The sequence below is a fragment of the Pongo pygmaeus genome, chromosome 19 (assembly GCF_028885625.2).
Source record: "Pongo pygmaeus isolate AG05252 chromosome 19, NHGRI_mPonPyg2-v2.0_pri, whole genome shotgun sequence".
NCBI lineage: Eukaryota > Metazoa > Chordata > Mammalia > Primates > Hominidae > Pongo > Pongo pygmaeus.
The window spans coordinates 46,118,189-46,132,461 of NC_072392.2; the positions used below are offsets into that span (position 1 = coordinate 46,118,189).

The 14,273-nt window shown below is 40.0% G+C and overlaps 1 protein-coding gene and 1 pseudogene across 2 annotated transcripts in view; both read left to right on the top strand.

The window, feature by feature from the left end:
* Window positions 1-14,273, top strand: part of EFCAB5 (EF-hand calcium binding domain 5) — a 183,751-nt gene that overhangs the window by 139,754 nt on the left and 29,724 nt on the right. Inside the window, exons 15-17 of one of the 2 annotated variants that reach the window (XM_054458178.2) lie at window positions 11,193-11,482; window positions 13,049-13,218; window positions 13,725-13,953. In XM_054458178.2, coding sequence (XP_054314153.2) covers window positions 11,193-11,482; window positions 13,049-13,218; window positions 13,725-13,953 — 689 coding nt within the window. Of the gene's footprint in view, window positions 1-6,613; window positions 7,588-11,192; window positions 11,483-13,048; window positions 13,219-13,724; window positions 13,954-14,273 lie in introns of those variants that run through there. The other variant, XM_054458180.2, reaches the window with a different exon arrangement.
* Window positions 1,435-6,620, top strand: LOC129017570 (syntaxin-18-like; annotated as a pseudogene).

Consider the following 14,273-nt stretch of genomic DNA (forward strand, 5'->3'; position numbering starts at 1 on the left):
TCTGTCATCAAAGAAAAGCCCAGGATCTGATGGCTCCACTGTGGAATTCTACCAAATATTTAAAGAATATCTAATATCAGTTCTTCTCAAACTCTTTTAGAAAATTGAAGAGGAGGGAATTCTTCCAAACTCATTCTATGAGGCCAGCATTATGCTAATACTAACACCAGACAAGAACACAACAACAACAGAAATGAAAATTATAAGCCGGTATCCCTAATGAACATAAATAAGAATTCTCAACAAAATTCTAGCAAACTGAATCCAGCAACACATTAAAAAGATCATTCACACAGAGAATAAAAGAAAGGCTGGGTGTGGTGGCCTTTACCTCTAATCCCAGCACTTTGGGGGGCCAGGGCAGGAGGATCGCTTGAGCCCAGTAGTTTGAGACTAGTATGGGCAACACAACAAGACCCTGTCTCTATTTAAAAATAATAATAATAATAATAAGGAAATAAAAGATCATTCACCCTGATCAACTGAGATTTATCCCAATAATGCAAAGATGATTTAACATACAATAACCATGATACATCCCATCAACAGAATAGACAAAAAATTACATGACTATCTCAATAGATGCAGGAAAAGCATTTGATAAAAATTCAATATTCCTTCATGATAAAAACTCTCAACAAGTTAGGTTTAGAAGGAAAATACCTCAACACAAGAAAGGCCATACATAACAAAGGCAACATCGTACTGAATGGGGAAAAGTTGAAATCTTTTTTTCTAAGATCTGGAATGAGACAAAGATGCCCACTTTCACCATTTTTACTCAACATCTGTTTATTCTAGATGTCTTAGCCGAAGCAGTTAGGAAAGAGACAAAGGGCATCCAAATTGGAAAAGAGAAAGCCAAATTGTCCCTGTTTGCAGATGACATGATCTTATATATAAAAAAAACCCTAAAAGCTCCACCAAAAAATTATTAAAACTGATAAATGAATTCAGTAAAGTTGCAGGATACAAAATCAACATATAAAAATCAGTACGCCGGGCGCGGTAGCTCACGCCTGTAATCCCAGCACTTTGGGAGGCGGAGGCGGGTGGATCACCAGTTCAGGAGATCAAGACCATCCTGGCTAACACAGTGAAACCCCGTCTCTACTAAAAATACAAAAATTAGCAGGGCGTGGTGGCACGCTTGTAGTCCCAGCTACTCGGGAGGCTGAGGCAGGAGAATGGTGTGAACCTGGGAGGTGGAGCTTGCAGTGAGCTGAGATGGCGCCACGGCACTCCAACCTGAGCCACAGAGTGAGACTCCATCTCAAAAAAAAAAAAAAAAAAAAAATCAGTAGCATTTCTATACAGTAGCAATTAACTAGAGGAAAAAGAAATTTAAAAAGTAACCCCATTTACAGTAGCTACAAAAAAATACAATACATAAGAATAAATTTAACCAGGGAGGTGAAAGACGTCTACAAGGAAAACTATAAAACGTTGATGAAAGAAATTGAAGAGGACACCAAAAAATGGAAAGACATCTTATGTTCATGGATTGGAAGAATTAATATTGTGAAAATGACCATACTACTGCTGTCGCCAGCTGCTGACGTGGGCAGGTCCCTTGTGGGGCTGCCGGTGCGGGTCGCTAGGGCGGTGGACATCACGCTGCTATTCCGGGCCAGCGTCAAGACCGTGAAGACGCAGAACAAGGCGCTGGGAGTGGCAGTGGGTGGCGGAGTCGATGGCAGCCGGGATGAGCTGTTCCGCCGGAGTCCCTGGCCCAAGGGCAACTTCTCCAGCCAGGCCCGCGAAGTGATTTCTCACATTGGCAAACTGAGAGATTTTCTTCTGGAACACAGGAAAGATTATATTAATGCTTATAGCCATACCATGTCTGAATATGGGAGGATGACAGACACAGAACGAGACCAGATAGACCAGGATGTCCAGATATTCATGAGGACCCGTTCAGAAGCAATTCAACAACTAGGAACAGAAGCTCACAAGGAGATACATTCCCAGCAAGTGAAGGAGCACAGGACTGCTGTTTTGGATTTCATTGAAGATTACTTAAAAAAAGAGTGTGTAAACTTTACTCAGAACAAAGAGCCATCCAAGTTAAAAGAGTGGTGGATAAGAAAAGATTTTCTAAGCTGGAACCAGAACCAAATACAAAGACAAGAGAATCCACATCTTCTGAGAAAGTTTCACAGTGTCCTTCAAAAGACTGAAGAAAACCCTGCCACTGAAGAACATCCAGAAAAGATTTTGACTGAAACACAACCTGAATTGGGAACCTGGGGAGATGGCAAAGGGGAAGATGAGTTATCCCCAGAAGAAATACAAATGTTTGAACAGGAAAATCAGCGACTAATTGCTGAAATGAACAGCTTGTTTGATGAAGTGAGGCAGATCGAAGGGAGAGTGGTTGAGATTTCCAGACTTCAAGAAATATTCACGGAAAAGGTTTTGCAACAGGAAGCTGAGATTGATAGTGTTCACCAGTTAGTTGTGGGGGCAACTGAAAATATCAAGGAAGGCAACGAAGACATAAGAGAGGCCATTAAAAACAACGCTGGCTTCCGCGTGTGGATCCTCTTCTTCCTCGTGATGTGCTCCTTCTCCTTGCTCTTCCTCGATTGGTACCACAGCTAGCCTGGGCCGCGGGGGTCCAGCACCAGAGTCTGCATGGACGCTCACAGACTGCGTACTCTCAGGTACCCGCCCCGTACTCTCATGTACCCCCGGTGCTGGAGCATGGTATGACCACATTTTATCACAGAGCCATTTTAAGAGAAAGGGGTTCAGACAGACAGACATATTCCCCAGAAAGGGATACCCAGGCCGATGGTGTTCAGCCCATTTCGCAGCTGAAAAAGAAAACAGTGCACACCAATGAGAAGTGGCTTATGTAGCTATCATAAGGCTAGACAAACTGAATGCTGGAGCTGGTGATTAGCTGCTCCTGAACTTGAGGCCACTTTGGCAGGGGGCCTGCTCCAGTAGCAGGGGCACAGCAGGCCTCCAGAGTCTCCAATTGTCTCAGGGTTCAAAGGAAGTCACTGACCTTTCCCATCCCAGTAGCTTCAGGGAAGAACATAGTTAATAACGTCTCTCAACAAATGATTACTTCTTTGTTTCCTTGTGGCTTCTTGTCTGTCTGAGTCAACCAATACACAGACTCACTGGATTATAGAAAAGAAAATTCACATTTGCCTTGTTAATCTAGTAAATACAATTACAGCCCCTTAAAAAAAAAAAGAAGAAAAAGAAAATGAAAATGACCATGCTACCAAAAGCAATCTACAGATTCCATACAATCCTGATCAAATACCAATAGCATTTTTCATAGAAATAAAAAAAATTCTAAAATTCATATGGTATCACAAAATGCCATGGATAGCCAAAACAATCCTGAACACAAAGAACAAAGAGGCATCACACTATCAGACTTTAAAATATACTACAAATCTTTAGTAACCAAAACAGCATGGTACTGGCATAAAAACACATAGACCAATGGAACAGAATAGAGAACCCAGAAAGAAATCCATATATTTACAGCCAACTGATTTTCAACAAAGGTAGGTACCAAGAACATTCACTGGGGAAGGGAGAGTTACTTCAACAAATAATGCTGGGGAAATTGGATGTTCATATGAAGAAAAATAAAACCAGACCCCTATCTCTCGGGCCAGGCACTGTGGCTTACACCTGTAATCCCAGCACTTTGAGAGGCCAAGGCAGGTGGATCTCCTGAGATCAGGAGTTCCAGACCAGCCTGGCCAACATGGCAATACCCTGTCTCTACTAAAAATACAAAAATTAGTAGCCAGGCGTGGTGGCACGTGCCTGTAGTCCCAGCTACTCGGGAGGCTGAGGCAGGAAAATTGCTTAAACCCAGGAGGCAAAAGTTGCAGTGAGCCAAGATTGTGCCACTGCACTCCAGCCTGGGTGAGAGAGCAAGATTCTGTCTCAAAAAAAAAAAAAAAAATCAACTTAAAATGGATCAAAGACTTAAATGTAAGACCCCCAGACTATGAAACTCCTTAAGAAAACATAAGGGAAACACTTCAGGACATTAGTTTAGGCAAATATTTTATGGGGAAGACCTCAAAATCACAGGCAACAAAAGCAAAATTAGACAAGCGGGATTATATCAAACTAAAAAGCTTCTGCACTGCAAAGGAAACAATCAATGGAGTGAAGAGACAATTTGCAGAAGGGGAGAAAATATTTTCAAACTATTCATCTGACAAGGGATTAATATTCAAAATATACAAGGAACTCAAACAAAGCAATAGCCAAAAAAAGAAAAAGAAAAATCAAATAATTCAAATTTAAAATGGGTAAATGAGCTGAATAGACATCTCTCAAAAGAAAATAAAAATGGCCAACAGGTATTTGAAAAAATGCTTAACATCACTAATCAGGGAAATACAAATCAAAACCGCAATGAGGTATTATCTCACCCTGGCTAGAATGGCTATTACTAAAAAGACAAAAAATAACAAATGCTGGCGAGGATGCAGACAAAGGGAAACTCTTATACATTGTTGGTGGGATGTAAATTAGTAGAGCCACTATTGAAAACAGTATGGAGGTCCCTCAAAACACTAAAAACAGAACTACCATATGATCTAGTAATCTCACTCAAAGTATATATCCAAAAGAAAGGAAATAAGTATGTTAAAGAGATTTCTACATTCCCATATTTATTGCTGCATTACTCACAATAGCTGAGATATGAGATCAGCCTAAGTGTCTATCAACAGATGAATGGATAAAGAAAATTTGGTCTATATACACAATGGAATAGTATTTAGCCACCAAAAAGAAAAAAAATCTGTCATTTGCCGCAACATAGATGAGCTTGGAGGGCATTATGTTAAATGAAATAAGCCAGGCACAAAAAGATAAATATTACATGTTCTTACTCATATGTTGAAGCTAAAAAAGTTGAGCTTATTTAAGGAGAAAGTAGAATAGTGATTACTAGAGACAGGGAAGGTTAAGGGTGGAGGGGATATCCAAAGGTTGGTTAATGGATACAAAAGTACAGCTAGATATGAGGCGTAAGTTATAGTGTTCTATAGCACTGTAGAGTGACTATAATTAAAAGCAATTGGTTGTATATTTTCAAATAGCTAGAAGAGCATATTTTGAATGTTCCCAACACAAAGAAGTGATAAATGTTTGAGGTGATGAATATGCTCATTATGCTGATTTGAGTATTACATATTGTCTACATGTATTGAAATAACACTCTGTACCCCATAAATATGGACAATTATGCATCAATTAAAAATAATAAAGGCAAAAAATACAGTTGGAAGTAATAAAACATTTATTTTAAAACAAAACAACAACAACTAAAAACATTTTGGTGATACTTTTTGTCACAAAGTTACAGAAACCATGAAAATTAAGAACCATAGTTATTTAAAATTCGCATTGAAAAGCATACAAGAGTTTTTTAAAGAAACTGAAAACTGGATAAGTAGCTAGCATAAAACTCCTGATGCTATTCCTTTGCTCTGGAACTCTGGAATAAAGAATCTCTAAGAAACTCTTCCATCTTTCTTTGATTTCCATAACCTTGACACTTTTGAAGATTATAAGTTGGTTGCAGTATGTCCTTCATTTAGATTTATCTACTGTTTCCCCATGGTTAAATTCAGGTTATTCATCTTTGTCAGAAATATATCACAGAAGCAATGCTGTGTTCTTCTTATTGTATCTTATCAGAAGTCCTATAGTAATAACGTTGACCAGTTGATTAAGATTATATCTGTCAGGCCCCTCCACTTTAAAGCTACTTTTTTCCTCTTCGTAATTAATAAGTATTTAATGGGTGTCCATTGAAACCGTATAAACCATTCTTCCTTTTTGTCAACTTTTCATTTATTCATTTATAGCAGTATGTATTCATGGTTTCCTTTTTTATTCAATGGGTTATATTCCAATATTATCGCTATTTGTTTTGATACTTATATTGTCCCAATTTTAGACAATGGGAGTTCTTTCACTCTGCACTCTGGCTCCTGTGTCCTCCCCTCCCCACGCCCAACCTTTTTTTTTTTTTTTGAGACCAGGTCTCACTCTGTCGCTCAGGCTGGAGTGCAGTGGTGCAACTGTAGCTCACTGCAGCCTCCAACTCCTAGACTCAAGCGATCATCCCATCACAGACTCCTGAGCAACTGGGACTACAGGTGTGCATCATCATGCCTGGCTAATTTTTCTAATTTTTGGTATGGATGGGGTCTCTCTGTGTTACCCATGCTGGTCACAAACTCCTGGCCTTAAGCAATCCTCTCACCTCAGTTTCCCGAAGTGCTGGGATTACAGGCATGAGCCACCATGCCCAACCCCAGCATTTCATTATGAAAACTGTCAAACATGGCAAAGCTGAAAGAATTTTACAGTGAGTACCTGTATACCCACCACATAAATTCTATCATTAATATTTTACCTCACTTTTTAATCTGTCTATTCATCTCTCTGTCCCTCTATCCTTCCGTCTCTCTTATTTTTGATGCATGTGGTCCATTTTAAGTAAATTATAGAAATCAATACATTTCTCCCTAAATACCTCAGCATGCGTATCATTCATTAGAGTTCGATATTTGTTAACAGCTTTTTTCTTTCTTTTTGCACATAGGGAAAGAAGGAAGTTTTTTCCTCTTGAGACCAAATTTCCATAAAATGAGATGCAAAAATTTTAAGTGTATATTTGCTGAATTTTGACAAATACATGCCCTGTGCACCCCATACTCCTATCAAGATACAGAACAAAGAGCACCATGACACTCACCTGTAATCCCAGCTACTCGAGAGGCAGAGGCAGGAAGATCGCTTGAGCCCAGGAGTTCAAGATCAGCCCGGGTAACATTGCAAAAACAATCTCTTAAAAAAAAATAAATAAAAGATATAGAACAAAAAAAGTCCTCACACCTCTTTCCCACTCAGTCGTCCACCCTCCAATCCCCAAAGCAACCACTTTTCTATTTTCTACCATAAATTAGTTTTATCTCTTCTGGAATTTCATAAAAATGAAATTATACAGTATGCACCTGTTTTTACAGAGTTTAAACTCCATGTACTCTTTTGTGTAAGGCTTCTTTCACTCAGCATAATTTTTACTTTTTTTTTTTAGCTTTTTTGGGGAGACAGAGTCTCACTCTGTTGCCCAAGCTGGAGTGTAGTGGCATGTGATCATAACTCACTGCAGCCTTGAACTCCTGGGTTCAAGCAATCCTCCCGCCTCAGCATCCCGAGTAGCTGGGAGACTACAGGTGCACACCACCATGACTGGCTAGTTTATAAACTTTTTGTAGAGACAAGGTCTCACCATGTTGCCTAAGCTGGCCACTAACTCTTGGCCTCAAGTGATCCTCCCTCCTCAGCCTCCCAAAGCTCTGGATTACATTCATAAGCCACTGGGCCTGGTTGACTCAGCATAATTTTTCTTGAGAGTCTTCATATGTTGCTACATGTATCAGCAATTTGCTTCTTTTTATTGCTGAGTAGTATTCTGTTGTATGAATATACCATGGTTTGTTTATCCGTTTTCCTATGTATGGACACTTGGGCTGTTTCCAGTTTTTAGCTATTATAAATAAAGCTACTCTGCACAATCTTAAGTAAATCTTCTGGTGAATATGTTTTCATTTCTTATTAATAAATACTTAGGAGTGGAATTTCTAGGCCACAGGGTCTATATATGTTTAGCTTTATAAAAAACTGCCAATTTTCTGCATCCTTTTAACATGTATCCTTCATTCTTTGAGCACGTCCTTGCTTTCCGGCACAAAGAGATCTTCCAGGTTGATCTTATATTTTCCTTGCTTTCACCCTGGAATTACCCATCTCCCCAAGCCAGCATCTGGGTTCTACATGTGCTCATTACTCATGAGTCTCCTCTCAGATTTCTCAGTGGACAGATGTAGAAACTGTGTGTGTGTGCGTGCACGCCTGTGTGTGTACATGTATGTACACATTTATATCTGTACATACCTTTCTGTCTACTAATATTAAAAACCATGAGTTCACACTGGTAATTCCAAGTCCAATCCAACACAACAGGGTTCATTCTAGTTTCTTCTCATTCCCTTTTGTAGTTCGGTTTTCTCTGGCTTGTGTTATCCTAAATATATTCATTTATTTGATCAATGCCCCAATGAATCCATTAGTTCTATATGGAACTAATCTCCCATCACTGTTGCTGTCCTCTCTTCCACACTGATTTCCTTCTTACTACATTTAAGTTCTAATATCTTGCACTAATCGGCCCTTCCCACATGGCTATCCTCCTTACTCTGCTTAGGTTCTGACACCCCTCAACAGATCAACCCCTCCAAGTGGATGCCCTTTACATACATAGTCCTTAGGCTCTGACACTCCATGCCAAGACACATTTTCATGTGGATTCCCTTGTCAATTCACTCAGGCTCTGACTCCTTATGCTGAGCTGACCCCCTGCCTATGTGGATGGCCCTTCCATGTAGACACCCTCCTTACCCTGTTTAGGTTCTGACTTCCCAGGCCAGGGCATCCCTCAATTTGGATGCCCTCCTCACCCTGCTCAAGATTAAACACCCCATGTTGGGCATCCATCTCATATGGATACCCTGCTTGTACTGCTTGGAATCTGACATCCGACTTAAATCACCTCTCTGTAAGGCCAGCCTCTTTACCCACATGGACTAAAGGTTGCCCTTCCACATGGATACCCTCCTCGCCCTGCTCAGGCTCTGACAACCCATGCCCAGCTAACCCTGCACAGATTTGGGCCCTGATACCCTGCTTGGTGCCACATTGGCTTCACCTGACCAGAAACAGATGCGTACCTTGCTCTGCCCCACCTAATGGCTTTAGGATCAAATTGTTCAAGGAGGCAAAAGAATGAAAGGGGAAAAAGAAGAAGAAATGGAAGATGAAGAATCCACAAGGCACTTTTAATCTAATTGAGGATTGTACTAGTTAAGATCCTTTTGGCTCAAGTAACAGAGAACACAACCCAAAGTGGTTACACATAAGAGGAATTTATTGGTTCATACAATGAAAAAGTCCAGTACTAGTTTAGGACACAGCTAGATTTGGGAGTCCAAATGACATTAGGACAGCTGTCTGGTTCTTTCTCTTTCTCTTGCTCTCTTCTGTTTTAGCTGCACTATCATAGAACCTCTACCTTTGTGGTAACCAGGTCCAGTTTCACATGCTCACAGTTTCATTCAAGTCCAATGGAAATAAAAAAGAAAGTGTCTTCTTCCTAATCATTCAATCAAAAGTCTGGCATTAGTCTGTACTAAACCAACCACTCTGGCTAAAGGAATAGAATGTCGTGACTGGCTTAAGCCTAAGGCACATGCTCCACCTCTAGAACTATGAGTGGAACCCCATTCAAACACATGATCAGAGATGGGAATGAAGTTGTTTCCCCAAAGCAAAATTACAGATAAAATTACTAAGAGAAAGGTGAGTGGATGCTAAGGAGCAAAAAATCAATAAATGTTCAACTGCAGAAATGAGAAACTCACAAATGATGTGATGTCTGCGAGTGCCAGGTAGTATTTGTTAATTGTCAAATAAATGGTGTAAAATAGATGTTATCGGCTTTCAAGAGAAGGAGAAATCACAACAGAAGTCTTCTTGAGGGAGGAGGAACTTTGAACTATACTTTAAAGGGGAAGGGTACATACCCTGTGACTTACTAATTTATAACTGTCAAAGAATCTTGCACATATGCACCAGGAGACATTTACAAAATGCTCATAACACTGTTCATATGAGTAAAATATTGAGAATAACTGAAACACCCACTGACAGTAGAATAAATCAGTAATGATACACTCACATAGTAACATACACTGGTGAAAATGAATGAATCATAGCTACAGTAACAACATGGAAAGATATGTTGAAAACATAAACAACATGGAAGATATGTAGCATAGTGTTGAATAAAAAAGCATGTCCCAGAAAACTACACTTAGTTTGCTAACCTTTTTCTAACGTTTATAAACATGCAAAACTGGCTAGGTGCAGTGGCTACACCTGTAATCCCAGCACTTTGGGACGCTGAGGTGGGCAGATAATCTGAGGTCAGGAGTTAGAGACCAGCCTGGCCAATATGGTGAAACCCCACCTCTACTGAAAATATGAAAATTAGCCAGGCATAGTGGTGCACATCTGTAATCCCAGCTACTTGGGAGGCTGAGGCAGGAGAATCGCTTGAATCTGGGAGGTGGAGGTTGCGGTGAGCCAAGATGGTTCCACTATACTCCAGCTTGGGCGACAGAGCTAGACTCCATCTCAGAAAAATAAGAAAATAAATAAAAAATGCAAAACTAAACCACATATTGTTTAGAAGTGCATGCGTGCATACGCGTGTGTGCATGTGTGTGTGTAGAACACATATATTGTTATGTAACTATAATAACATTGGGAAAATTAAAAGAAAGGTAAAGATAAAGCCAAATTCAGGATGTCAGTGGGAGGTGTGGGGAGGCAGGGAATGGAATAGGGCAAATCATAGAAGAATATATGTTACTGGTAATGTTCAGGTTTGGTAGTAGGTTCATGATTATACAATTATAAAAATAGAGAAGAGATGTGAATACAGAAGTGTGCAAGACATGGACAGGGACCATGAGTACAATGGAGATACTGCAGCAGATAATTCTTATATGGCATTACGGGCAGACGTGATTGGAAATCGACTGGATCCAAATATGGTAGGACTTTGAACCAGGGAATTGCATAATGCGAGTTGTGTTTTAATTTAATTTTACAAACACGTATTGAGCATTTACGATCGTTAAGTCAATTACAAAGTGATAAACGCTGGCTTTGGGGTTATGAAAGTATGAAAGGAGAGGAGTGGCCACACTGCCAAAGAGTAACAGGATAGAATTAAGTAGTTTATTGGATATGGAAGGCAAAAGGTAGGGAAGGAGTCAAAGCAAACCTTGAGGTTTCACCAGGCTAGGTTTCACCAGGCTAAAATTAAAACAAAAGAAAACAAAACAAAAACAGAAGCTGACACAGGAGTCATATTGAGTTCAGCATAGAAATTCACTGTAACATATTCCAGTGGGCTCAGAGATGCCTTTGATATACTTGGTTTTTCAGGAGAGCAGTTGTCCAGGGCTTCAGTTCATCGTAAGAGGAGAATGAAAATTCCCCCCACCAATGAGTGAACTTTTGGTTAGCTCTGGTTTTGTGTTTGTGTCTTTTAGCTAAACTACACATCCAATTTCCAAAGCCACACCCTGGTCACGAAGTGAGGTTGTCTTCAAAACAATTTCAGAATTACATAGAATTGGTTATGTCTGAACTCAGGGGCAATGAAGACCAAGTTCTGGAAAGTGTTGTGGAATTTCTGATGAATGCTTTACAGAGGAGCCACATTGAGAGTCTGAGGAATTGTGCCAGGCGGAAGTGGCTGCACCAAATCCAACGTGCTGCAGAGACGAGTGGGGTGTCCCTAGAGCCAGTGTATAGTGAGACCTTTAAGGCCCTCACGCAGGTACGTTTTCTAAAGCAGTATGTAAGAGGAAACATTTCCTCAAAGTAGGCGATGTTCAATGTTTGCAAAAGAGGAGCATCCTGAATTCTCTTGAAAAATCACTGGGTGCTGCTATAGATATTTTATTCATTCCAGTCCATTACAAATGGCCCAAAGCCTAGGAGAGATACAACTGGAGTAACTGCTGGTTGACAAGATAGAAGCAGAGGAGAAAGGTAGAAAAGACAGATGTAGAAAAGATGTCTTGGGATTTCTAATTTCATTTCTGCTAAGAGTCAAATAAGCCTAGAATGGACAATAGACAGATTATGAAAAATATCAGTAAGGAGATGTACAAGCAGTTCAAGCTACATTTCCCTTGCATGGTATTTTGGGAGTCAGTTTTAAAAGGAACTATTTAAATCATAAACTCATTATCGAGTCTGACACCACACAATATTTCACAGCATTGCCTAGAAGCAAGCTGAGACTACTGCAGAATCCTGTCACTTAGAACACATGGCCCTGAGGGGCCACTGCCTACAGCCTTGACACCTCCTCAGAGACCCCCAGGTTGCTGCTGTTCACAGGCAGAAACAGCACAGCTGCCTTCTACATGTATCATAGATTCCACTGATCCAGGGAACCTATGCCAGTCATCTCAGCTAAATAGCGACACTTGCTCAATTGAATCATCTCCTGAATGGCCGAATTTTCCAGTGTAGTTGGAAATGGGGCACCGGGACCAAAAGACCACTTAAGAAAAAGAGGCATTGTTCTACCTTGCTTCAGAGGTCTGTGGTATCCTAAGAGAAATCTCACTACATATTTGTTAATGACTCCACAGATCTTGTATGTGGAAAGAAGGAATAAAGGCAAAAGAAAAGGGCATGGAAAGCAAACCCAAATATATAGAAAGAGGAGAAAAATATCAAGGAAAGTGTCTCACATGTCCCCAATTTATGGATATGTTTAATGTATGTATTGACACATAATATTGTTAATAACATAATAATAATATTTAAGGTACAGAGAATTTATAGTTGCAGAAATAGTAGTTGCAGAAAGTCTGCAATCTTGGGCCCCAAAACAATCCTTCCTGAAATTACATAGATCAAATATACAAAGTGTGTTAAGAATTCCTTGAAAGCAGTTTTTTTCACATTCACATCACAGTCGATGGTCAAGAAATATGAGTGAAGTGAAGGCATCTTCTTGGCCCAGCTCTCTCTCTCAACTCAACACTTTTAATAGAAACACAGACAATTTGACTATAGGTCAAAGGAATCCAAGTTTTAAACCTCTAAATTTGAGTAGACTTGAGAGTTTTTTGGTTTTGTTTTTCTTTTCTGGTAAACCAGTCCAGTTGGCATAGAGGAAACCCATTATACTCACTAAAACTCAGATTTACGGGATAGCTATGGTGTCGAACTTTTCCCCACTGCCCATGAATAGTAATATATGCATTCTTTATTCAGGAAAATGAAACTACTGGGGCAAGATGCATGAATTAACTAGTGAGGGGGACATGATTAGGGGAGTTCTTTGGCTGTTGGCAAACACATGGTCGGAAACGTTTTGCTGTAGGATGCTGAAGCCCATGGAAATAAAAAGATCAGTGCTCACATTTCCCTCTTAGAAGAAAACCTACTACTGCCTGAGAAAGGGAATGTTCTATTGAGGAATGTGGCTTGTACCTTAGATGATGCCCTATTTGTACTGAACAGAGTGCTCTACAGGGACATGAAAGGAATCAGGTAAGAACTTCTTGAAGAGATTGGTTTTACCCTCCTAAAAAAATAATTCCCTTTCTGAGTAAACCGGCATCAAGATCCCAGCTAGCTGCTCAAAAGAGAAGTGCCTCAAGTCACCAGTGCTTCTGGAGTAGAAGCTGATGGCTTCTGGTCCTGGATGATTTCACTTATTTCTAGAGCTTGCTCTTTGGTAATGATTCGCCACATGGGGACTCTATGTCACAATATCATCTCAATTATTTCTGCCTGCTCCATAAGGTATGTCTCTGGAGTCCTGTTTATATTTGTTTTCTATGTCCACATCCAAGCTTGTTTTTTTTGTTTGTTTGTTTTTTGTTTTGTTTTTGTCTTTCTCAAGTCAGACCTCCAAACTGGTCATCTTATCTGAGTCCACTGCTCGGTCATATAATGTCACAGATTGTGAATAGAGAATCGCTCTAGTTTCCTCCATGGTTTAATCTAAATCTCTCCCTGTGCCTTTCTTCCATCCTCGTACTCTTTTTCCTCAGCTTTACAGTAGTGGATGAAGGGAAGCCAATTCATGTTCCCCAAGTTCAGTACCATGGGAACATCTTCTTCTGGAACCAGTCCCGTAATAAGAATGATTATAATGGGTCATTCCTGGCTCTGCCTCTTCAGGATGCATATATGAGGATCTTTGGGGTCTTGGCTGTTGATACCCTTAGAGATCCCCACAAAATAAACATCTTTCTACCTCATGAGATCAGATTCTATCAGGTAAGTCATAGAAGTCTTCAAGAGCAATGGTAGGATGGCCTCTCCTCCTAATACTTTTTAAAGAGTGAAACCTGAAATCTGATGAGAGTAAAGCTGTGTATATAGATAACATCATCATACTTGCTCCTGTTCCCTGAATGTATGTTTCAGTCTTTTGAGAAGTTCCCTATTACTTATGGAAGGACTTTCAGCCTCAGTTGCATATCCATGCCTCAGCCTCATGTGTCCCATAGCATTAATCACAGGAATAGAATTTTATGCTACAGAACAGAAATCCAACCATTAGACCATTAAGACCCACAAAGCGGGAATGAACTTTT